We start from the raw sequence: 24,566 nt of genomic DNA on the forward strand, positions 1-24,566 counted from the left end.
TAAAAGGGCTAGTCCTCATGGGAGGTTACAAAGGAAGACAAGGTGTTACTAAGGAGGGACTAACAAGCCCAATAATGAATCAGAAGCCAGCATTTACGAAGGACAATGACACAAGCCAATGACAAATATGGCGGAGAGTGGACGGGGCTTCAAGTACATACTCCAATACAGCATGGCTCGCAGAGCAGCGCATGCGCTGCCCAGGCTCGACCAAAAAAGTAGCACAGGGGCTGCAGGATGTGGTATGAGCTGTCAAAGTTGGCTTTAGCCTCATCTGGACTTGGTTGAGGCTGCTGCAAAGCTTTACTGATGGTAGAGCAGTGCCATACCTAATACAGTGTGGCATCATCTCTGACATATTTGCCCCATAGACTGATAATTACATGAAAATACAATATAAAAGGAAACAGGAGACAGTGTATAAAATCAAGTTAGGCTGTGCCTTTCTGAGCAAGAGGGTAATGAAAATTCTACATCGACAGAACCATCAAGACAGACAAGACAGGGGCTTAATTAAATCAGTGATCATTTTACACCCAGAATGTTCAAATTAACCAAAGTCTGCTTCAAAAAGGGAATACCCTGAACTTTGTCTCCTACGTGACATGACTTCATGTGGTCCTGTGATCACATCATTCAGATACTGGTGGAACTCCACTGGCTCCCATCACTTGCCCACACCATCTTCAAAACCAGCTGCATCCTCTATAAAGTCACGAGGACTTGCATCTCTACCCTACCTATGTGGCTGACATGCTCACTATCGGTGGAGTCTCTTGGCACCATCAGACTGTAGGCTAAGAAGTGCAAAAAAGGGGAGAAAGTGTAAGAGGCTTTCTCCATCTGTGTGCACAGGATCTGCCATGACATCCCTGTATCCATTAGGTCTGCGCCAACCCTGCTGCAATTCAGCAGTGGAGGACACACCTCTTTAAAGAGCTCTACGTCATGATGCAACAGCAGTCCCCATTCACGCTTAGAAACCAGCTGCCCTGACAATCACAGGCTGACTGTATCTTTGCCTTTGACCCTGGTCTACTGCTTTTTGGCTAGGTTCAAGCTGCAGAAATTCAACATACATACTCCTTCGCCACTAAAATCATATATTTGCCCTCAAGTGCCCTCTTCTACTTTCCATGATACACTCATACTTACCCTATGAGCAGTAGACTGGGAGCTAAAATCAGCACCGGAAAATGAATGCCCATCAGCACCTTATTGAACCAACTGTGTGTAGTAAATTGGTCCAACTGTCTCCAAGATGATTGAGTAGGAGGGGGCAAATGATATGCATGTCTAGAAATAAACTGGGTGTATTTTCTCAGGCTCTTCACAGGGTAGATAACTGATGATCCCTCAATCCATCCTCCACTGGTCTTCAGTCCGCTGGGGTTCTCCTTGTGTCCCCTATGACCAGGGCAGCCCTGCCTCTGCGGTCACCGAGCAGGGTTGACCCACCTCGAATAACAAGTGTTAACACAATCCCAATCCTAGCCTCCAAGGTGACCCAGGCCTCGGCTCCTAGATATCTCACAGTCCCACAGGCCTAAAACATCTTACCTCTTTCCTTTCCAGAGCCTGGACTTCTGCCTGGTCGGGCCTTTCAGTCAGGGGCATGGCACAAGCCCCTGTAGCACCGGCAGTGGCCCTTTAAGGGGAGGCAACCCTTCAGGGGCTCCCATTCAGCCCAAATCCAATGAATAGTTGTGAGATATGAGAGACCTGGGTGCGGCTCATCACATTATGGTGTGTGTGTGTGGTGAGAGGGGGCGCTATTTTGCATTAGGTACTGCGTTTGAGTGGGAGACTCTTCCAGAGGACTCCCGTTCCATTCACCACTTTTCAAAGCTTTTTCCTTAGTATCTGCTTACTATTGGTATCTACCATTACCTCGCCTACACCATCTCTCTTAGAAAGTATACGCTTGGAATGTACATTAAAAAGGATCTTGACAGGGAGTGAGACAGGTTCAGGGCAGTACTGAACAGATCCTGTGTGTGGTGGTGCAGTGTGTACGGGGCAGGGGCAGAGAGTTGGCTGGGCAGAAGACACAGTCGGAATATGAACAGGGTGAGAGGTGGACTAGAGGCCTGAACCATGAGTGGCGTGCCTGAAAGGGGCCTGTGCGGGACAAGCACGGCTAGAGCCTGCCTTGGGGTGTATTCATCACTAGTTTAGAGTCTCTGTACTCGGCATAGGTTGAGGTGACACCTCTAACCACTGGGCTACAGGGCTCTACAGGGCCCGGTGCACATGGTTACCTCTAGGGTTTGCGAAATTCACCTGGCCGAGACACACTTTTACCGCACGGTTTGCTCGATTCTGCAGGGCTCTGTACAAACCTTGAACCCACGGTTTGTCAGACCTTGCAGACACCCGTGCATAGTCAGTCCAGGATAGCCGGACTTTGCAGGTCCAGTGCTAATTGTCAACGTTTAACCCTAGGTAGCCGGATTCCATAGGTGTACACCTGTATGGTTACCAGACTCTGCAGGGACTGTGTCCATTTCTCATCCTTATGTTGCCAGAGTCTATAGGATGCCGGTGCTGTGCATACCTTGAGCCCACAGGCCGCCGGACTCTGCAGTGTCGTACGCACAACGTTAACCCTTAGGTCACTGGATTCCAGCGGTCTACCGTTCACCCTGGGGTTGTCGGACTGCCTAGGAGGCCGTTGCACAACATTAATCCCTGTGTTGCCGAACTCTGCCGGTGCCATGAACACCCTTAACCCACGGGCTGTCGGTACATTCCTTTAACCCATGCGCTGCCGGACTTCTTTAATACGCTCACATGTTCATATCAAATATACAACTTTTCTTTGATGACCATCCTGCATTCGTCCACATTTTACGCCAAATGGATAAGGGGTATATTAATCCAATTGCAGCACCAATGAATACATGTTAAACCCTTATATCTTTGTCTGGGCGGATCAACCGACAGACCCGGGGTTGACAGAAGCCTACCTCAGCTGCAGACTGTCCCTTACATGTGTGCAACCTCCGAACCGCTGGCTGTACCCACATACACCGGGTCAGGGGTGCACAGAAGAGCCATCCCCTCTCACCTTCAGTAAGAGCCGGCTACGGCTTAACCTCAGGGAAGAAGGACTACAAATAATGTGAAATGGATTAGACACTGACACCCTTGCCAGGGAGTCGGCAATCTTTGAAAAGAACAACTAATGTGAGAAACGGAGTCCATAATAAGTAGCCTAATGATTTTGATTAAAAAAAACTAGCTAAACTATACAACGTTTTCGAAAATTGAGGGTATGGATTCAAAAGTCTGCAATGAATGCACCCGACTAACAGTTGTGTTAAATATTTGAAGAATTACAAACAGGCGGTTTTTAGTATACATCTGATAATGACAAATATTTTATAACTGCTCCTTTTCTACTGGCAGTGTTGTGTTAGATAACTTGTCCTTTTACAGTATTTAATTATTTACCAGTACGAGTTTGTTCATCATTTTCTCACGCAACAGGCAGCGAAAGAAAAGGGCTAACTGGTTTACATGAGCGCTAATATTATGTAATATTTACTGGAGGAAGATTATTATTGACTGTCATTGTTTTGTTGCGGATATTCATGGGTCTGCCAGGCAAACCTAACACGCATGCGTTACGCATTTTGTTTCCTGGTACTTCCAAGTGATGTTTTGGAAGCCGGCGCTAGAAACAAAAACATCTAGAGCCAACAAAAATAACTGTGTGGGTCTGTCGTGGTGTTGGCAATGCTTAGATCTGTTCAGAAGTCATCTACGACTCATCCATAGCATTTTCAAACTGACCAACATAGATGTGTTCCTTAAAATTGACGTACAGAAACACGCCAATGAAAACACTATGATTTAAAGCAACAAAAGCTCACATTGAGGCCTATAAGTAAAGTATACATTTTATTAAGGTGAAAACGATTATCTTTTTTATGTAGTTTTTAATGAAAAATTGCCTCATTTGATTCCTTTCCTGAGTCTTTCCTCGGAATAATACTTAGGTACTCTCTATTATAAAATGGCCGCCACGATATAAGTTTGCAACACGCCTCTAAGCATGTGAGCCTAGCAGAATATGTGATGTTTCAGATAGCGGGTTGCTTTGGTATTCACCCATTTACAAAATGGTTGTGTGACAGAGCCAATCACGTTGGTTTACACTCGTTAGAGCATGCTTCGCTGCGCTAGAGTGTTTGGGACCAGTAGAGCGGTGTGTGGTCATGGCTCCTGCACGGTACTGTATACCTGGTAAGTACGTTTCTTACTAGATTGTCCATCAAGTTGGTCTTAAAGTTGTTCTGGTAACGAGTACTGCAGGAGGTGGCTTCGCGGCCAGGTCATGATGTGCCTTTGGATCCAAGCATTCGAATGGTTCCCAGCGATGTGGTGCAGTTAGAACAAGCATGTTCAACTGAACAAATGGTGTCCAGTATCAAAGGAGCGCCCAATGAGAGAGCCGGACTGGCGCGTGCAAGGCAGCGTGACGAAGCTTCTAATAAGAAACTTCGTGACAACATCCGTAATGCAGGTGACCGAGTCCTCCTTTTCAATGGGAAGCCAGCGTTTAACATAAACCCTGACGCTACCCAATAAAAGGAGGGCGGGGCTTCGAGTCTCTTTCTTGAACTGACTTCATGACTATAATTCTCGCAGGCGAGAAGCGCATGCGCGCTCCAACACCAGGCGAGACCTAACAAGCAAGAATTATTCTAAGAGCAAATAGGTAAAAACACACAAAACCCAAAGATACTAGTTCTATGTTTCAGTTTAACACTGTTATTTTGGATATTTTGAAGGTCCCTATAAAATGTTCAACATGGTTAAAATATTACAAACTAAATGCTTTCTTCACTCTTTACATTTTGTAAAATGAACAGGGAAGATGCATTCCTCAACTTAGCAGGACTACAGTTCACCTTTAAATGGGTGCTGTAAACTTCGATCTTAGGGGGTCATTAGGATGGCGGGTGGACTTCGTGACAAGCGGAAATTTCCTGTGTAGGTGCTGAGGTGTTAGGTACCTGTGATGTGTAAGGTGGAGCTGTATAACTTTGAAGCATGTTTTCTGGATACTATCCTTGGGTTGGCCACAACCTGAGCCCTTCATTTGTCTGTGAAAGCATGTTGCAAGTCCCTTTCCCATGACTCCCTGAGGGGTCCAAGCTCAATGTTCGTCATCAGTATCAATGCAGTGTAGAGGCTCGACACTGCCCACCTGGCACTCCCCATTGTAAGTAACATATTCAATACCTGGTGTGTCGTGGATGAGTTAGGATATATGGGCCATAGGCTATATGACCTTGAGTTTAGTTATAACTGAAAGGAATCTTTAAAATTGCCCTCGCGGAATAGGGGATTCTTGGCTCAGTCTCTTGAACGCATGGTAACCAGTGGCTATGATCAGATCACCTATTGTGACCCCGGCTTCCCTCCTTATTTGTATCTCCCCTACTGAGATACACCCTCAAGTTATGGCACTTGCCACATGATGAGGTTGGGAGAGAATGCCATCTGTACATCTGTCTTATGGAGCATCCATCTCTAGCAATTTCTCACCTTGTCTATAAAGGTGTCGCCTCCTTGTCCACCACTGGTCAGAGAAAAAATCTCTGTCACCAACGGCTTCTCACCTAGCAGATCTCCCACTCTCCGAACCTCAACCGGAGCTGGCAACACCAACCATAGCCACCCATTGCAATTGCATTGCCAGGTCATAGTTTTTGAATAGGTGAGAGCCACCCACCTCTGTCCATTGGTTACTGGAGTCTGTTCAGGACTATTTTATTTTGTTTCCCTTTCCAGATAAAATTTCGTAAAAGAGAGTCAAGTTCCCCCAAAAACCTGCAGGCTTTCTGGACCTGGAGCACTACTACCTGGCTGCGCAACCGCAATGCAATGGTGCTGCTGGTGCCTTCGGTCGCCCCTTAGGATGGTGCTCACTAGACTATTATTGGATCCATACACAAAGCCTTAGACATGTACTGAAAACATCTTAATTCTAGTGGCATGTTATGTGTAGATTAGAGCTCTTCAGAAGACACATACCAGACTTCCCTATGCACGCCAAAATACCTTTATTATCACTGAATTAGCTTACTCATCATGGAAATTGGGCTGGATTGTGAGAATGGGGGGAGAAGTGTCTTATTATCGTGACTAATCTCTACACGGGGAGAGACCTAGCTGAATTTTACGTCTAACAAGCTTAAACACAAAATGTGGCGAAGACCTCGAATCTCCTTTTAGTGACGGCGAGTGGTCAAATGTTTAGGTTGATTTAATACTATTACTGGCATAGGGTTTTTATAAAACCAAGAGAATAAATGTTATGTTCTTTGGGCCGATGTGGGCTGTTCTAGATGTTACGTTATTGGTGTAGATTTTTTTCACATGGTGCAGGGATGTCTTGTGCTGAACGTAGAGCGTGATACTGTGCTCCAATTTATAATGGAGGCTATGGCTAGAGATATTACGTTACAACAAACAAATGATGGACGGAATGCTGACAATGCAGACATTCTCCCCCAGTCAAGAGAGGCACATTGTCAGACTGATTTGCATATGGCCATGTCTGAACTGGGGTGGCAGAGTGGGCTAAAGAACGGTGATGGATCAGACCCAGATCTGTTGACTGGGTGTGAGTGTTTGATTGGCTCTGATGCTCTGTCCATCACCACCCCCTTTTGTACCGCTTTGTTCGCCATAAGTTGGCAGGGTATGCTCAGACGTGAGTCCCTTGCTCACTTTGCCACTGGATTCAAGCAAGCCTGGCTGAAGACGGCTGAAATGCCAGAAACCGGTCCTAGGAAGCTTGTTTCCGGTCCAGGGAAGGCATGGCTTGGCAGTTCGGGCTGGACTGTTCCCATGAGGCACATTGTCAGACTGATTTGCATATGGCCATGTCTGAACTGGGGTGGCAGAGTGGGCTAAAGAACGGTGATGGATCAGACCCAGATCTGTTGACTGGGTGTGAGTGTTTGATTGGCTCTGATGCTCTGTCCATCACCACCCCCTTTTGTACTGCTTTGTTCGCCATAAGTTGGCAGGGTATGCTCAGACGTGAGTCCCTTGCTCACTTTGCCACTGGATTCAAGCAAGCCTGGCTGAAGACGGCTGAAATGCCAGAAACCGGTCCTAGGAAGCTTGTTTCCGGTCCAGGGAAGGCATGGCTTGGCAGTTCGGGCTGGACTGTTCCCATGAGGCACATTGTCAGACTGATTTGCATATGGCCATGTCTGAACTGGGGTGGCAGAGTGGGCTAAAGAACGGTGATGGATCAGACCCAGATCTGTTGACTGGGTGTGAGTGTTTGATTGGCTCTGATGCTCTGTCCATCACCACCCCCTTTTGCATGGCTAGAGATATAGCGGGCAGTCCTGCAGCATGTCTGCTGGGTCTTTTATCAAAGACTAAAGCCAACAAGGGGACTAGCCGGTTTATAGATCCGGTGCTTATTCTAGCTATGCAACATATCTCTATGATTTGGAAGAATGTGAATGGTCCCAATTATTGGACGTTGTATCGTGGGGTTAAAAAATGGGCTGAATGTGTGGAAAGCAAGCTTGAAAAGGAAGTCATTAAGAGCTATAGACAGATCGATCTAGCCCAAGTCTGGGGTAATATTATTAAGGGAATGGCAGTAATTGACAAAACTGGAAGGGTGATTCCAGCTGACCCTAGTGATTTTGAAGAATGATCCCCATATGCTTGTGGCTGGGAGGGGGGCTAAGAATTTAAACATATGCTTATGAGGCTGCCTGATTATTTTATTCTGCGTTGGTATTTGTATGGGTATGGTCACAAAAAAGTTTTTAAAAAAAGGGGAGGTAATTCATTTTAGAAATGGCAATTCTGCCCATTATCGACGATGGGAGCTGACGCCAAAACCCCATGGAAGCCTTTATGGGCAGTAATAAATCCAAAAAAAATTCAATAAAGAAAACTTTTCTGGTGCTACCATTCTTTGCAAATAATGTCAAATGGAAGGCCTGTCCTCCTGATTCCTCCAACCAATGTTTTCTGTTGTTAACCGCCTTCTGTCTGTCTTCGTTTCCTGTTTCCCTATTGTCCATGATCACAAAACCTCCACCTTAGCTCCATTAACTGTTCTCGCAGGCCCACTTGTCTGTCCCATTGGTAGATTCTCTTTGGACTCTTCTAGTCACTGGGCAACAGGCAGATTCACTTTTCCCACTTCTATTCTCAGACCAGTAGTGGGCTCCCCCTCGTCTCATTCTCAGCTGCCATGCTGCCTCCCTTTCCTGCCCCCTCATCCCTTCAAGAGTCTCTTCCTGGTGTCCCTTGCCCGCTTCTGCTGCTTTCTATTTGATGCTTATTCCAAAAGGGTACTAAACTACCCTCCTTTCTACATTTAATTTTAAAATATTTAGAGATAAATGTATTTACTTGTTCAGATACTGATTAGAAACATTTTTTTTTAGAAATGTCATCTTTTTAAAGTAATCTTCTAAAAGATTTAAGATTATTCCCTTTAAGTGATACCACACTCTGTGATTACAGACCTCTTCCCATGTGTCTAGGAGCATCACATCATCTTCGTCTAGGTCTTCTTGGGCAAAGTCCACAACCTCTGTCATTATGAATCGTCCCGTCTGATTGGAGCACTCGAATAGCCGGGGCTGGTACTGTACAGCTTTTTCTTGGAACCTGAGTTAAGCACAAGTTAAGCACAAAACACAATCTTAAAAGGGCAATAACACCATGAACGGCATGCATCAATTACTGAAGATCTTTGAGCTTTAGCCCACACTCTTCTGTAATTTAGAAGACAGCTTATGCAGCCCAACTACACTGCAGACGCTATTTTTTTTGTGTCACGTACACATCCGAGCACCAAGTACAATTTCGGGTTGTTTTATGCTAATTGATTTTGCTTGCAGTGCTGCTACAATTGTAACATTATCCTGTTCATTTATGTTGTTTACTCCTTATTTATTAATTGTATCTAATACAAGATGCTCTTTGCAAAATTTTCCAAATTTACTGTTTGAGAGTCTTTCTTTTCTTGATTGCAATGCTTTATACATGCATCTTTAACTGTCTTTCTTAAATTATACCAGTTGAGATTTTTTGTTGTCTTTTGCATACTTACCCTAGTCTCAACAAGGTTTATGGGTTGTTTATTACAACAATCCAAGATTGCGAGCATACTGATTCTAAACAAGGAGGTCATCTGGAAACGGCAGAACAATGATACACTACAGAAAATACCATCCCTGGTGGCCAGCCCGATTTAGAAGCAGAAGCTGCGTGGGCTGCAGGGCTCTGCAGGTGAAATGAGAAGTAAATCAGCTGCTTGGTAGATCTGTCTGGGGAGCTGGCTGCAGTACACCTTAAAAAACAAACAAATAAAAAAACGAGAAAGAAAAATAGAAGGGGCCTGTAAAAAGAGTGGGCTGCCTATTGAGCTATGCCACCTATATTTTATTAATAGTGACAACAGAGTGGAGTCCCGCATGGTCAATGTGAACCAGGACTCTCTAAAAGTTGTTTTAAGCGACTTTAAGAGGACGTGATTTGAGGCATCCAGTCTGGACTTTTGGCAGGGGAGCTTTTGTAAAGCAGTTTAATCATCCGAAGCATGCACCGATTTCAATTCTCCTCCTCCAAGTCTTCTCAGCAGCTCCAATAGATACTCTCAGTCCAGGGAATCAAATGCCTTTTCCAGATCTAGAACCTGGACAGTGGCACGAGGGTAAAACCCAGCGACAACTCCATACCCCTGAACAACCTACAGAGATTCATTGCGTTGCTTCTGCCCTGCATAAACCCGTTCTGATCAAGGTGTATCAGATGGGGAAGAAAGAGCAGTAGGGAATCACCAGGACACCATGATCTTACTGAGTATCATGTAATCTGTATTCAGTTCAGTTCAATAGTCTTTATTCAGTCATAACAATTACCATAAAAACACAGATTTAAAAATACATTATACATCATATGGATTTCCAGAATCAGAGATTATTGCGAAAACATCACAAATGAATTAAAAAACACCATAAAATATATTTTATACACATATTTATCAAGGGATATAAAATCTGTATTCAAAATTGCAAGTTGCCTGCAAGAGGAGAGGTTAGTGGCGTCTTTAACTCCCTTAAAGATGGACACATGGTGGGCTTCCTGTCTGACTGTACTCTGGCATATGCTGTCATGGACGGAAGAAGAACGGGAATGATACTCGAACAGATTGCCAGATGAGGGATGATCCAAAACTAAATCATGTCTGTTAGAAATGGGATTTCTGGTTGGCTAAGGCTTGCGCCAAAGCCAGGCAGAAACCACCACTCTAGTCAAGGCAAGGGAGTTACACACTGCCTTGGGTGATAGAACACGAACGCAGGCCCGCAATTGCAGGGACACCCTACAGTTCTACACGATTCTGAACCCATGGGGTTCCCTCTGTCAAAGCTCCCAGGACCAACTAAGCTACCCCACTGGTACTCCCTAGTTGTCCTCGGCCAGGACCAGGCACTAGGCCATCCAGATGTAGCTGGTCCTTGCCATCTCACAGAGTGGGGGGCAGTAACCCCTGGCACATAGTGACCATTCTCCACTCTACCCCTCATCAGGGCAGTTCTAAACTGCCACTGATCCTCCAACCTAAGGTCCGCACCCTCAGGCTGACCATAAGTCACGGGTGAGGCTCTCCTCTCCCTACTTCTCCTTCTAGTGTTCCGTAGTCTCCTACTTTGAGAGGCACCCTCAGAACACAACTCTCCCACCAGTTCAGGACCTCTCTCCAGCAACTGGTCTCCCAACCTAGGGTCTAAACCCTCAGGTTGCACCGGGGTATGAGGCAAGGACTCCCTCCCTCTGTACCCCCTTCCAGAGTCCTGCACCCTCCCAACTGGAGCTAACCCCTGGAATCCAAACTGGTCAGGACACTGGTTACAGATGTCCCTCCCTCCAGGTCAGGCAGATCTTGAACCTGTCCTCCCAACCCTGGGGCTGAACCCCGCGGATGAGCACTTGCCTGGCACGCCAGGACTTCTGGGGACTCACACAGTATCCCGTCGGTCAGGACATTGATTACAGATGTCCTTCCCTCCGGGTCAGGCAAAACCTGAAACTGGCCTCCCAACCCAGGGACCAAACCCTGCAGTTGAACACTTGCCTGGTACACCAGGACTTTTGGGGACTCACACAGTATCCCCCGAGGGTAACACTTGACTCATGTGCCATGTGACAGTCTGCCTGGCGCAGATCTCCCGACCCCTGTCCATCTGACAGTGCGCGAAGATCCCCCAGGACAGAAGTGGTGTCATCATGGTCACTCCTAAGAGACTCAGCCCTTCTGGCTGGTCCCTGACCCACTGGTTCTTCCACTGGGGAACACATCGCCCTCTCAGTCCTCAATCTGGACTTCTGCACCCTCCCAACTGGAGCGGCACCGCCAGACACCAGAACCACTGGAGCTCCACTTACAGACACTCCAGGTTCTCCTGACACTAGGAGATCTCCCTCAAATGACCTACCAGTACAGCCTAGGCCCCCAACCTGGTGTTCCCTTAGAGATCCTCCAGGCCCTAAGACTGGGTTTCGGGCACCTTGGGACACACAGTCCCACACTCACTCCTCCAATGATACAGGATGTGAGCCCCTACACCCCTCCCACAACACTGGGACCTAGCTGGGCTACTCTGAACCTCTTCCCCCACACAGGTCTGGAAGATACATGAGCCACTTCTTTTGGGATCACTCCCCAATGCCTCTTCAGACCCTCCGGCACACAGCCAGAGGTCTGCCTCCCGTGCAAGCTCCCTGGGATCAGAGAACTCACACTCCAAGAGGTGTTGGCGTAACCCCGGAAAACAATTACTGAGCATGTGCTCTCTGACAACCAGATTGAACAGCCCTTGAAAATCATTTGCCATGCTACTCATCACCAATCCTTCCAGTGCATCACAACATTCATCCACAAACTCCCTGCAAGACTAGTGAGACAGTTTCTTACTGCCCCTGAACCTCACCCTTTACCCTTCAGGTGTGACATCCTCCTCCTGGGAACTAGGTACCATGCTCTGTCATCTGGGATTGGGACTTCCTGCACTGGACTCCATATTGCTGCCACCACTGGACCCCACCCTCACTGGTGAATCCAGACAACTAGAACTACTCTCATGGGACAATCTACCTCCAGAGCTAGTTTCTCCCTGGCGAAGGCCCTCTCTGCCTCCGCCATCCTCTCCTGAGCTAAGACCCTTTCGGTCTCTAGCTCTTGCTCCTCAAGGCCCAATGCCTTGAGACTTAACTCATGGGCCAACTCCTTGAGCCTTAGCTCCTGAGGCAACAATGCCTTTTTCTCCTCCCAACCCAGCCGCGCTATCTCTGTGGCATGCTCCCTTTCTTCCTTCCTATCCACCCACTTCTCTGGGGACAGGGAAAGGGATGGGGCACTGCCCCCGACACTGGACCCAGCAAGGGACTCCTTATCTATGGGGTCCTCATTATCTACTGGAGTCCCTGCCCTGTCATTTTCTTCCTCCCCTTCAGAGTCTTCAGGGCCACCCTCAGATCCACCACACTCTTGGAGTGCGGCCTAGTCCCTGTCCCTCTGTCTCCACCTATCCTGTTGCCAGCGTATCAGGGCACACCCAGTGCCCTCTCCACTTACTTCTAAGCCTCTCTCATCACGGTACCACCTTAGCTCCTCTAGACTGTAGTTCAACATGTCTTTCAGGTCAAAGATAGATTCCATCTTGTCAAGGCACTTAATACACAAGAGACCTAGGTGTCTGAGCTGAATCAAAAGTGCACAATTTAAAAATGACACTTTTTAGGAGAAAAATAAAACTCAGGACAAATAATCCCCAACACGTGATTATCTAAATGCAGAGTCTGTAGTGCAACCAGTTGTCGCTGTGGTACTGTGCAAGTCCTATCCTCACCGCTGACAACCAATGTTAGAAATGGGCCTGCATAGTTTTCTCCAGAGTGCGATGTCCTAGGCTAGTTTTTCGTCCATTCTACAGGCTTTCATGTGCAATTCTTCTGCAAGAGACCATTTACCTACATCCCTTATCAAGCTCTCCAATGTCACTCCCAGAAGCTCAAGCCTTTTTAACAGGATCCGGTGTGATATCGTATCAAAGGCTGCGGAGAGATCCAGCAGCACTAGCATTGCGCAACTTCCCTGGTCTAAGGTGGCACATATTGTCTCTGCCACCTCATCCATAGCTGTCTCAGTGCTGTAACGCGCCCTGAAGCCTGAGGGGCTGGGATTTCTAGTTGGCTAAGGCTTGCGCCAAAGCCAGGGTAGAAACCACCACTCTAGTCAGGGCAAGGGAGTTACACACTGATGATATCCCCTGCTCCCCCACCTTGGTAGCTTGGCACAAGCAGTCAGGCTTATCCCAGAGGCAATGTGCAAAGCGTTTGCACAACACACACACACAGCAGCAACACACTAGGCACAGCACAAAAGAAACTCAACGCAAGGTTATATCAAAAATAGCCTTTGTATTATCATAAACACATTAGAAACCTAATCACACATTTTCACTGTGCCAACCGGCCCTAGGCAATATTCACAGGGGATTATATACAGAAGCAAGCCAATCGGGCCACGGTCAGAACCATCAAAACAGGTAAGTAAATGCAAAACACAACCAGTAACTACTGGTACCATAATGACCTAAGCATTATCACATTAGCATTAGACGCCATCCTAAAATATCATAACATGAAATTAGGCATAAGCGGTAGGGATAAAACACATTAGGCCCCAAACCTCATTAGCATAAATACATTATGCAATAGGCCTTACCAGCATAAACCTCCTAAACATAAACACATTATGTCATAGGCATCACATCAGGGCCTTGCGCCCTACCACATAAAACTGACCCCCAGGCCAACTGGCCTTCTCTGGGGTTCCAATGCCCTATGTCCAGCAAAGTCAGGGTTCAGCTGCCAATGCAGAGAAAACACAGGGCGCAGATGCGCTGGGTGAAACTCACCCCTTTCTCAACAAAAGAACTGGCCCCCAAGCGTTGCAGCTGCCCACAGTCCGGCGGGGCGGCTGTGACCAAATGAAACGCTGCCACCACAATGCCCTGAGTCGCCCACTGGGACTCTATAAAACGAATGCGCCCAGTGTTGCAGCTGCCCGCGCTGGTGCGGTGCAGTTGTGGAAAAAGATCGGGCACTGTAACCAACTAGTGCCTTGTGAGCCCCACTGGGACTCCATCAATGATTGACCCCCAAACAGAAATCAGCACGGGCACCTCGGTGCCCCAGGGCACACCAATGCGGCTCCAGGCACTGACAATGTGCCTCGTGGGGGAACCCCTCTCACCGGGGCCCTTCTGGGACCCTTAACTGCACGAAGGAAAAGCCTAAATGTAGCCCCACTCACTAGGGCTCTGCAGCAGGCTCCTTTGGTCTCCACTGCCGTCCTTAGGCACCGCAATGTGCCTCACTAGGCTGCGTTGCTTATCCCCCACTCACCAGAGCTCTCGGGGACTCCACACCTCGGTAGAGGACGCAGCTCAGCGCAGCAAGGCCCACACACTCCTCTTCCCTGGAGCAGCAGCACAAACGGTGCAGCGCTCACAAGGCGCTTGAATCCCCCAAGCTTCAGGGCAAAGGCTGGGCAAGGAATCCAGCACTAGAATAATCCAGCACTCACAAGGCGCTAAGTCCAAGTCAAGGTTCAGGGTAAAGGTTAGGGGGGCACAAGGCTGGGCTCAGGCAGGCCAGCACACAGGGCCCTCCAGCAGGGAGGCAGTCCCTTGTGGCGGTCCCTCCTGGAGCCCAGCAGCAGCAGCCCCCAGTGTCAGAACAAGCACAGGAACAACATTTTTCATGGAGTCACAGCCCCTACCTTTATACCACTTTTTCCCTTCGTCTGCAAAGCACAGGGCTTGGGGAAACCAGTTCCAAATGGTTCTGCAGCACTTTGTTTACCAGGCTCCTTTTCCCTATTGGGAGGTGGGGGCTTGGTGATCAGACACACCACAGGTTGGCGGAGCCAGCATTGTACAGGATAGGCACAACTAGTGTCCCTCCATCCTTACGTCCCAACCGCCAGACCTCTGACATGCGGTGTTCCTCAGGGGTCGGCCCTGAGCCCTACCTTTTTTAAAGTTTATCTCGCTCCTCAGGCCTTGCTAGCTGAACAATGGGGTGTGAAGGTTGTCTCTTATGCTGACGATACTCAGCCTTTGTTCTCCTTTAGGGAACATACCGAGACAGCCTTCACTAATTTCAAGCAGTGTCTTCTTAACATCTCATCATGGATGATGGACAGCTGTTTGAAATTGAACACCGAAAAAACGGAGGTCATGTTTTTTAATCAGGCATCTCCCCCACAGGCAGAACTCTGGTGGCCTTCAGAGTTAAAACCCCCCTCCTTTACCAGTGGAGTCCATGAGGAACCTGGGATTTAAATTTTACTCTAAACTTACAGGTAGAGCCCAGATTTGTCGTCCCCTCTCTGTGTTTTTGGGAATTAAAAGCTTTGCGGAGATTCCTTCATTTTCTCCCAATGGATTGTAGGAAAACGGTAGTCCATGCACTGGTCACATCACAACTGGACTATGCTAATAGTTTGTACTTGGGTCTTCCTGCCTATCTGATAAGGAAACAGCAGATTATCCAAAATGCGGCTGCCAGGCTAATCAGAAATGTGCCGCTTCGCCATCACATCTCCCCTCACCTACGGAGCCTTCAGTGGTTGCTGGTAAGGAAAAGAATAGAATTTAAAGCGTTGACCTTAGCCTATAGAGCGAAGGATGAGAATAGCCTAAAATACCTGAAGAAGAGACTACAGAAATACTCCCAGACGAGGCTCCTAAGATCTAAGTAACAGGAACTGCTTGTGATTCCACGATTCACAAAGGCCAGAATTGGCAGGCGTTCGTTCTCAGTAAAAACTGCTTCTTTATGGAACTCTATGCCTGTACCTATTAGGAAGGCCAAGTCGGAACGACTGTTCAGGAAGACACTGAAAACTTGGCTCTTTGGCCTTCCCTAGAATTCCTTCACTAGGCCGTGAATTCTGGCTGTTGTTGCCATTGCTAGCGCCGGGACACCTCCGTTGGAGGTAGCCATGCGCTCTATAAATGGTGATAATAATAATAATAATAACAATAGGTCTTGTGATTCGGAGAATTAGAGCTATTGGTGCTGTAAATGACAATGTTTTTAACCTTTGTGTTTTGGTTTGGAGTGTAGTGGATGCAAGTGGGGTGGAGTGGAGTGGAGTGAAGTTATGCAGGTTGTATTGGAATTGTTAGCTGTGGAATTGTGTTAGGTGGAGAGTATTTGTGCAGTGGAATTATGTAGTATGATGAATAGATAGGAGTGAGAGCTGCACAGAATAGATAGGAAGGAATATAGAGAGGATAGGTAGTTTGTGCATGAAGTGGTGAATGAACTTGAGACAGAGGAGCAGAAAGAGTTTGTGAGAAAGAGAGGGAGAGCAGGCCACAGGCACATGAAGAGGGAGGGCCAGTGTATGCAGAAGGCACCCAAAGAAGAGGAGGAGCACTTGGGTTTGAGGAACAGAAACCTTGAAAAGGCACAGGAAAGAAACTGTGCTTAGTATGTGTGAGCAGGCGGGGTTGAGAGGAGAAAGGGAGTGATGAGAGGGGCAGTGGGATTGCGAGACGAGAAGGGATAGTGGCAGCGTGAGGGAAAGATGAGAATCACAGATTATCTTGCTTTAGGAACCGCAGAAAATAAGGAGCTTTTGTAGTAAGGAACTCACCCTGCCTGCAACAGGCGGGCACCTAATACACACACACCTTAAGTGCTGATGATTACGATGCCTCAGAAATAGACTGGTTGATCCCAACTGAATCCCAAACATTATCCAATTTGACAGAAATTCATCTATGACCTATGAATGGGAAGCAAGACGTCACAGTCTTGCAGAATGTAACCATCTCTGGTACCTGTTCCAGAACTTAGGATAGCGAGAGGAGTGGGCTGGTTCTTTCATTCAAGTGTGGGTTACCACTACACGATGACTATGATTTATAGCTTGTACAACCTGCAGGTCACAGGTTCAAATAATAGTGCCCCCGGTTAAAAGGTGGGTACCAAGTAAGTTGGATCACAACTGTTACACACTTCTTACAGCACCTTGATATCAGGGCAGTAATAAGTGTTACACCAATGCTGCTACTATAATTCATTCAAACGGCATCAACAATAGGGCTGTTCACTAACACTGTGGTAACACTATACTGGGCTTGTCCACTGACAATGTGGTAAAACTGTACTGGGCATGTCCATTAACACTGTGGAAATACTGTACTGGACCTATTCATTAACACGGTGGTAACTGTACTAAGCATAGCCCCGGACACTGTAGTAAAACTGTACACGTGTGTCCATTAACACTGTGGTAGCACTGTACTGGGCCTGTCCATTAACACTGTGGTAACACTGTACTGTGCTTGTCCACTAACAATGTGGTAACACTGTACTGGGCCTGTCCATTAACACTGTGGTAACCCTGTCCTGTGCTTGTCCACTAACAATGTGGTAAGATTGTAGTGGGCCTGTCCATTAACAATGTGGTAACACTGTACTGTGCTTGTCCACTAACAATGTGGTAAGACTGTAGTGGGCTTGTCCATTAACACTGTGGTAACACTGTACTGTGCTTGTCCATTAACACTGTGGTAGTACAATTGGGTGGATTTAAGTTAAAAAAAATTACAGAGCTCTCTCTACATCTTTCCTCTGAATCAGAAAGCGGAGTGCACCTTCAACAAACACTACGAAGGGCATAAACTGTAAACAGGTTCCACATTGTGTCCCTAAGTGTTAATTACATTTAAGGATCTGAAGCAAAGGAAGGAGCAGGGAGTTGCGTGTGGTTTGGTGAGAGAGAGAGTGTGTGTGCGGAGGAGGGGTAGGGACACCAGCAGTTTTCACCTGTGTTCAGGATTACCCCATATAATAAAGTCGGAGAAGATGAAAGGCTGGGTCGGTCCTGCGCAGCTCACACACAGATAATAGCAACCACCATTTTTACCCACGGAGCTTGCAGTGACGTGTACCATGACAGGGTACAGGTTGGGTGGCTCAACTGCTTACAAGGCACCAGGCACTGTAAAATTACCCGGGCTCACACGTTTGAGCGTTTGCATTATCTAGAAGACCTATAAATGAGAGCAAATCACCTAAATGAGTGTAAGGCAACTGGAGATCATGTTATTTGCTCCACTACCTTCGGGTGAAGCTTCTTTAGAATTCGGAGGACGGAGCACTAAACATGGAATACGATCTCAGTCTTTGAAAGTAAACAGACACACTTACAAAACAATAGCGAAATAGAGCCGAATCACGAGCAGAGGACTGGAGGGCAGACCATCTGTGCAGTGAAGAGATAGCTCATGAGTCGGCTCTGCCATTATTTTAATTTACGACTTTCAATCCATTAAGAGAAGATGGGAGCGAGGAATGCTGTAGTAAAATCTAAGCAGCTGTGGCACCAAAGATGAACACAGGCAGGAGGTAACAGAGCAGGAAACCACTAAAAAAAATAGTCACCCAGAGAATAGTTAAAGAACCATAGTGTAATGAGACCGTACTGAGGAACTGGAAAGTAAAAGGAGTGACAAAGAGGCAGGACTGACCACTAGCAACCAAGGATTTTTAACGGGCATTGAAACAAACAAATCTAAAGAAGGGGGATGGCTTTAAGCCCACAAGAAAAGTTACAACAGGTCTCGAATGCTCGACCTAAAAATATATAGAACAGTATAGGTGGCAACATGGGGTCTGAGCTATGGCAGCTGAGAGGACCCATAGAGAACTCCTAAACAATTTGACTTTCTGATCCTTTAAACCCTGTCCCTAAAAGAGTTTTTTCTAGCCTTTGTGTCTCACTTCGGTGCATGTCTTTGCTCTAGGAGGCTACATACAGGGCGATGGCAGATCTGCCACCAATGTCCATATTTATTAAATTCAGAGATGCTAGTAATCTAAGGCAACTTCTGAGGACTTAGATGCTGGAGATAGGAATGGCAGACATAACTGGGGGAGGCGGTGGATGTGTACACCGACTTAGATGTAATTGAAGCTTGTCCATAGCTCAGTGTGTAGCCTTCCCACTCTCCCAGGACTTTGGGAAACCAGAGCTGCTTGAAAGGAGGAGTGTAGGTGCCTCATTTGTTTATAGCATTTGGGTTATCAAATTGTTTCTGAAGATGGGGATCTTTTCCCAGAAGAATATTTTGCATATTTCAACCAAGAATATAGATCAGTTATTGATTGGCAGATCCTTCAAGACAGGTGTGGGCACGGATCAGAAAACAAATCTGTTGCCTCTTCATTTGAGTTTTGTGGGAACCCTAAGTATAAGATCACCTCATAAATTAGTTTGTATCTATTCTGAAATTGGAGAACGGAGATGAAATTGTGGGATGCAGGTAACATGATTGACGAAGAAAGGCAAACTCTTTGTCTCTGAACGAGGTGAACAGCAATGAAGTCAGACATAGGCCCTGTGAATGCGAGGGGGTCGTCAGCCACTGCACTAACTAAAAGTAGCTCTGATGGGACCGCACTGACATTTAGCTTTTACAGCTACTATGTCTATTTAACCCGAGAGACAACAGCACCAGAAATGCTGCCTTAATGGACAATTAATGCCTGAACATGAACCTGGAAATGGTCCCTTAACAGACAATAATCGCCTTAATATTAACCTGTAGACTGTTGAGGGGAGGAAGGTTTATCTACCTTATAAATATCAGGCCAAGACCAGTGCATATACTGTTTGCAATGTAGTGTCAAAACAAGGGCAAACAAAATGGGATGTTTATTTTGAAACTGTCCTGCCATTTGTCAAAACTCTTTCAAAGCCCTGGTCATCATCTGCAGTTAAAAAGTGTTCTAAATGCAGATTTAAACAACATCAGACTCCACCAGTCTGCTGTGGCAGAAAACAACCTAGCTGTAAATTAGTGTAAGAGCAACCATTATGCCCCTACTTATGAAAATTAGGGGCATATTTACAAGCCCCTATCACCACAGGAATGTCACGTTTCACAAAATTCCTGTAGCGATAGGGGCTTCACCTTATTTACAAGGCAGCGTTAAGCCACTTAATGTGGCTTAATGCTGCCTTGTAAATAAGGCACCCTTTCACGCTATACTTAGCGTGGAAGAGGTAGGCAGTGGGTGTTGTGGTGGGCGTTCCACAGCAATACCCATTGATTTTGATGCTGTCTCCTATTTACAAGGGTGGCGTAAATAGGAGACAGCACCAAAATTAAGACCAAGGAAAACATGGCGATATGAGGAGAAATGCTTTATTTCTCCTCATTCTTGCTGTTTCTAAGTGTGCTGCATCGTGCAGCACATATAGAAATAGCAAAAAAAAATGACTGATTGTTTATGTGAAGGAAGGTGTCCCTATGCACTATGGTGCAAGGGTGCCTGCGTTGGCGCTAGGCAGCTTAATTTAATGTCAGCGCTAGGGAAACTGCATGGATGTGCCGTATCTTTGTAAATACGGCTCACACCTGCATTTTCAGAATGGCGAAGCGGGACGTTAGTATTTTGTGCTTAACACCACCCTCCACCATTACCTCTTAAATATGCCCTAAGTATCCAGACAGTCGGTGTATCTAATCAAAAAGCATTTCATATTTACATGGAGGGCTGGGAAAATGCAAGGTGCACATTTGCTGAGGCAAAATGGTGTGGGATTGAAAGCATTCATATGCTCCCAAGTATCCAGACAGTCGGCGTATCAATTTAAAAGCATTTCAAATTTACATGGAGGGCTTGGAAAAATGCACAGTGCACATTTGCTGAAGAAAAATGGTATGTGATTGAAAGCATTTTATGTCTAAACACCAGTGCAGGCTTCTCAGATTGCAACAGGTACACACCCAACCTACTCCAGCTAGGGAGTGTGCAGTTCAAACTCCATACCCATGTAAGCTCCCACCTCTCTGTAGAGAAAGACAAAAGGTGTACCGGGGTGGGAGCGAATGTGATGTTAGTTTTGTGGGAAGAAAGAATGCAGGGAAATCACAGTAGGGGTAAGTGGGGTGAAATGCCCCAGCAGGGGCGCAGCTTCATGGGAGGGTGTTTGGGGTGCTACACCCCCTAACATATGTATTATTTAGTAAATAGTTGGGTACAGGAGCTTTCAGTCGGGTATGGTGTCTGACGGATTTCACCTGGGTTTTTAATACTCACTCAGACAAAAACACACTCCTCTGTTTTGAAGGTCTTCATAATGGGGAGCAGATCTACAAGGAAGTGCCGCAGCACGGCAACGGTAGCCCTTTGGCTGCGCCCCACTGCGGCACTTCCGAAGCACAGGAATGAGATATATTTACAATAATATGTCGCATTCCTGTGCTTCCCCCTGCGCTGGCGCGCAAACTGCAGCCGTGGGCATTCATGCAGGCACCCTTGCACCTTTGTGCAAGGATGCCTGCATCATGCCTGCGTCATGCTTTGAAAGAGGAAATAACGAGGAGAAATGAAAACATTTCTCCTCGTTGTGCCTCGCTACGCCTTTCCTGGGAGGCGTAGCATTGACACGCATTTCCAGATTTCGATTCCGCGTAAATCTGGAAATGTGCCTTGTTCCATGGGTGTTGTGTGGGAACACCCACAACAACACCTATGGAACGCCCCTTCCACGCAAAGTGCTGCGTGTGAAGGGGCCATATTTACAAGGACAGAAAAATTCACGAAGAGTGGCTTTTCATCTCCTTGTAAATATGGAGAGGTGAAATGCGCCTCTAGTACGTCACAAAAAGTGACGAACTGGTGGCGCAGGGGCTTGTAAATTTGCCCCTGGGTATTTTACAAAATACGGTTTCAATTGCCCCTCACAATAGGCACTGCTTTCCCTTTCCATTGGCACTTAAGCCCCCCTCATGCTTCTCATATAATAAATGAACATGATGTGCCAGAGTGATTGCCAGAAAATCTGAAGCTCCCACCAGGCTACGCTCCTGTACCACAGGCCCGTCCTTTCCATGGTCCAGCACTCCTTCAGCTACATATAGATGTTCAATTGCAAGCAAGCCTGACTTCTTTATTAATAATGAAGCAGCTCCTGTGGCCAGATCGCTAAAGGGCGCCAAGCACTGTGTTTTCGCTTTCACTAAAGTACATGTTTTAATTCTTTAAAAACAGGTGATGCTTAGTGCACACGGCCTAAAAAACTGAATCCTCCGGAGAACCCTCTAAAGGTTCGGACCCAGGTATCCCACTAACTTCCCACAGCTTCTGAAAAGCCCAAAAATATGTACAAAAGAATTAAAGTGAATCAGACGACACCGTAGCTGTGTGAGGGTACATGTGCAGGTCATCATCACCTGGGTATATATATTAAAGTATCTCTATAACGAGTAGGGGTCAAAGGGATAAAGTTTAAAGACTCTAATAGTTCCAAAATCCCCAAATCAATATAATAATACACATAGAAAACTATGAGTCTAGTGATGTTGAAGACCTGAACACAAATGTGAAGGTAATGCTGAGTGTAATGAAGCTGCAAATTCATATGTATGTGTATATATATATGAATATGGTTCCCATCATCCACAAGATGTGGTTCGCTTCATCATCTGGGAAACCGGGACTTGCTTGAGAACCATCTTCTACTTAGAAATTGTAGATATTGGTCTCATAAATGTCCCAGACCTCTAAATGGTATCGTGTTGTTTTTGTTGATGAAGGCAGGGTGTTATGGTAGTTGAGGATGATGGCTGCAGTGCTTAGTGAAGGGTGCTAGTGAGCAAGTGCTATTTAAAAATTGTCTATCAGGGCACAAAATAGACTTTATTGTAACGCTACCTTGATGACAATAGATAAAAACAGTGCTACAACAGTTTCAACAAATAACTGTGCTGGAAATGGTCTACATGTTTCTGCTATCGGATGAGATTCATCCAAGCTTTCGTCAGGACCAATGAAGCTACTGCATGAGTGATTAGTGCCAAAGTGACAAAAGAATTTGCATATACAACCTGAAACCAATTGATGGGCCAAGAGGCTCCGTGGGAAGTAATTTTACTTCATTGACCTGCACGGATAAAGACAAAATGAAAACACAACACAGCATAACCAGTGACATCGTGATATTCTAAGGTCAAAACCAATGCATCCAGAGAAATATATCTAGTATGCTAATACTCATAAATGTATCTTGACTGCAATAAGTCTGTCTAAATTAGTGTATTAGAAAAAGTTCTAGGCACTTACCCAATTAGTAGTGGGTGTGCACCTCGCCTCACCTGGCAACTGCTCAGGTTGTGGAGGCACCGCTCTGTGAAATGATAAGAGGGTTCAACATTATCAAAACCCGTTTACTGGGTTATTGCGTAAAAAAAAACGCTGTTACTCACACCGCGTGAATTCTAAAAATAGCCGGAGGTTCACCGTAAGATTGTGATAAAATAGGTAAAAATCTGAATTGGACTCAATTGGGTTACCTAAGGTGGTAATACTTGGTGATCTGTTAGTAAGAGGAGTAAATCTCCTAACTGCAAAACCTAGGGTACTTTTTTTGTAAAGGCGTTCGAATCCATTAAAAAGGGTTCGTAATTATACCTCGTTTCAGTAAAACACGGAAAGGAGTTAATATATCCCTCTGGGCTCATGTTCCCAAACATAAAAGTAAAGTAGAATGATATTATTTCTGCTCACCTATCCGTCGGTACCTCTTGTCGGAGCTGAGCTAGAAGGGGAGGTAACCGGCGCAGTGTGAGCTCTTAGTTTAAGTAAAGAATGATGATCTTGGTTGCCCAGGATACCAAGTGCGCGTCGGTATTAGGACGCTGCTGGATTACGTCATCCCGTCACTTTAGTGAGTCTGGGAATTGTAGTCTTACCACACAACCAAACCGGAAAGCAGGACGGGTTTGCGTGGTCTGTCTCAATCTAGTAGAGATCGAATTAATCCTACTTCTTAATATCAAAAGACATTAGTGGAGTTCGTTACCAAAAATAAATAAACCCAATATGTGATGTCTTAATTCGGCAAGCGATCTAAGCCCTCAATTTAAGATATTTTGATTCGTCACGCAATCTGGTCATTGTTCCTCATATAATTACGGGTGATGAAGGAGTCACATGTAATCAGTGTCAATGCGCTTAGCATACCATTCAGCATATATTAATGAATGCCTGCTGATCCAGACTGTCGTGTTGTATGGATGTTTAAGAAGAAAAACGTGTTTACTCTTAAAGCGAAGACCATGGAATATCGTCATTTAGCCCATGGCAGTCACTTTTGAGTTTGAAAACCCATTTTTGTTCCTTAAGAAAAAGGAACCTATTGACATCTGTAACATGTGGCGGAAAAAATGGTTGTTCCAAAATGAGCCATTTAAGATCTTCTGGTTTGTGATTTAATGTCACAAAATGGTTAGTCATTCTGGTGGCTTGTTTTTTGCGCCTAATGGGATATGAGATTATCCCTTAAACTGGTCCCTCTCTTAAAAGAGAACACGACAGTCTGGATCAGCAGGCATTCATTAATATATGCTGAATGGTATGCTAAGCGCATTGACACTGATTACATGTGACTCCTTCATCACCCG

General features: G+C 46.0%; 1 protein-coding gene across 1 annotated transcript in view; it reads right to left on the reverse strand.

The window, feature by feature from the left end:
- The window catches only part of LOC146796348 (villin-1-like), a 289,009-nt gene that overhangs the window by 20,404 nt on the left and 244,039 nt on the right, over positions 1-24,566 (reverse strand). The window contains exon 16 of the mRNA XM_085628872.1: positions 8,526-8,670. Within this exon, the coding sequence (XP_085484998.1) occupies positions 8,526-8,670 (145 nt within the window). The remainder of the gene's footprint in view (positions 1-8,525; positions 8,671-24,566) is intronic.

This window comes from Triturus cristatus, chromosome 10 (genome assembly GCF_964204655.1).
Source record: "Triturus cristatus chromosome 10, aTriCri1.1, whole genome shotgun sequence".
Lineage (NCBI taxonomy): Eukaryota > Metazoa > Chordata > Amphibia > Caudata > Salamandridae > Triturus > Triturus cristatus.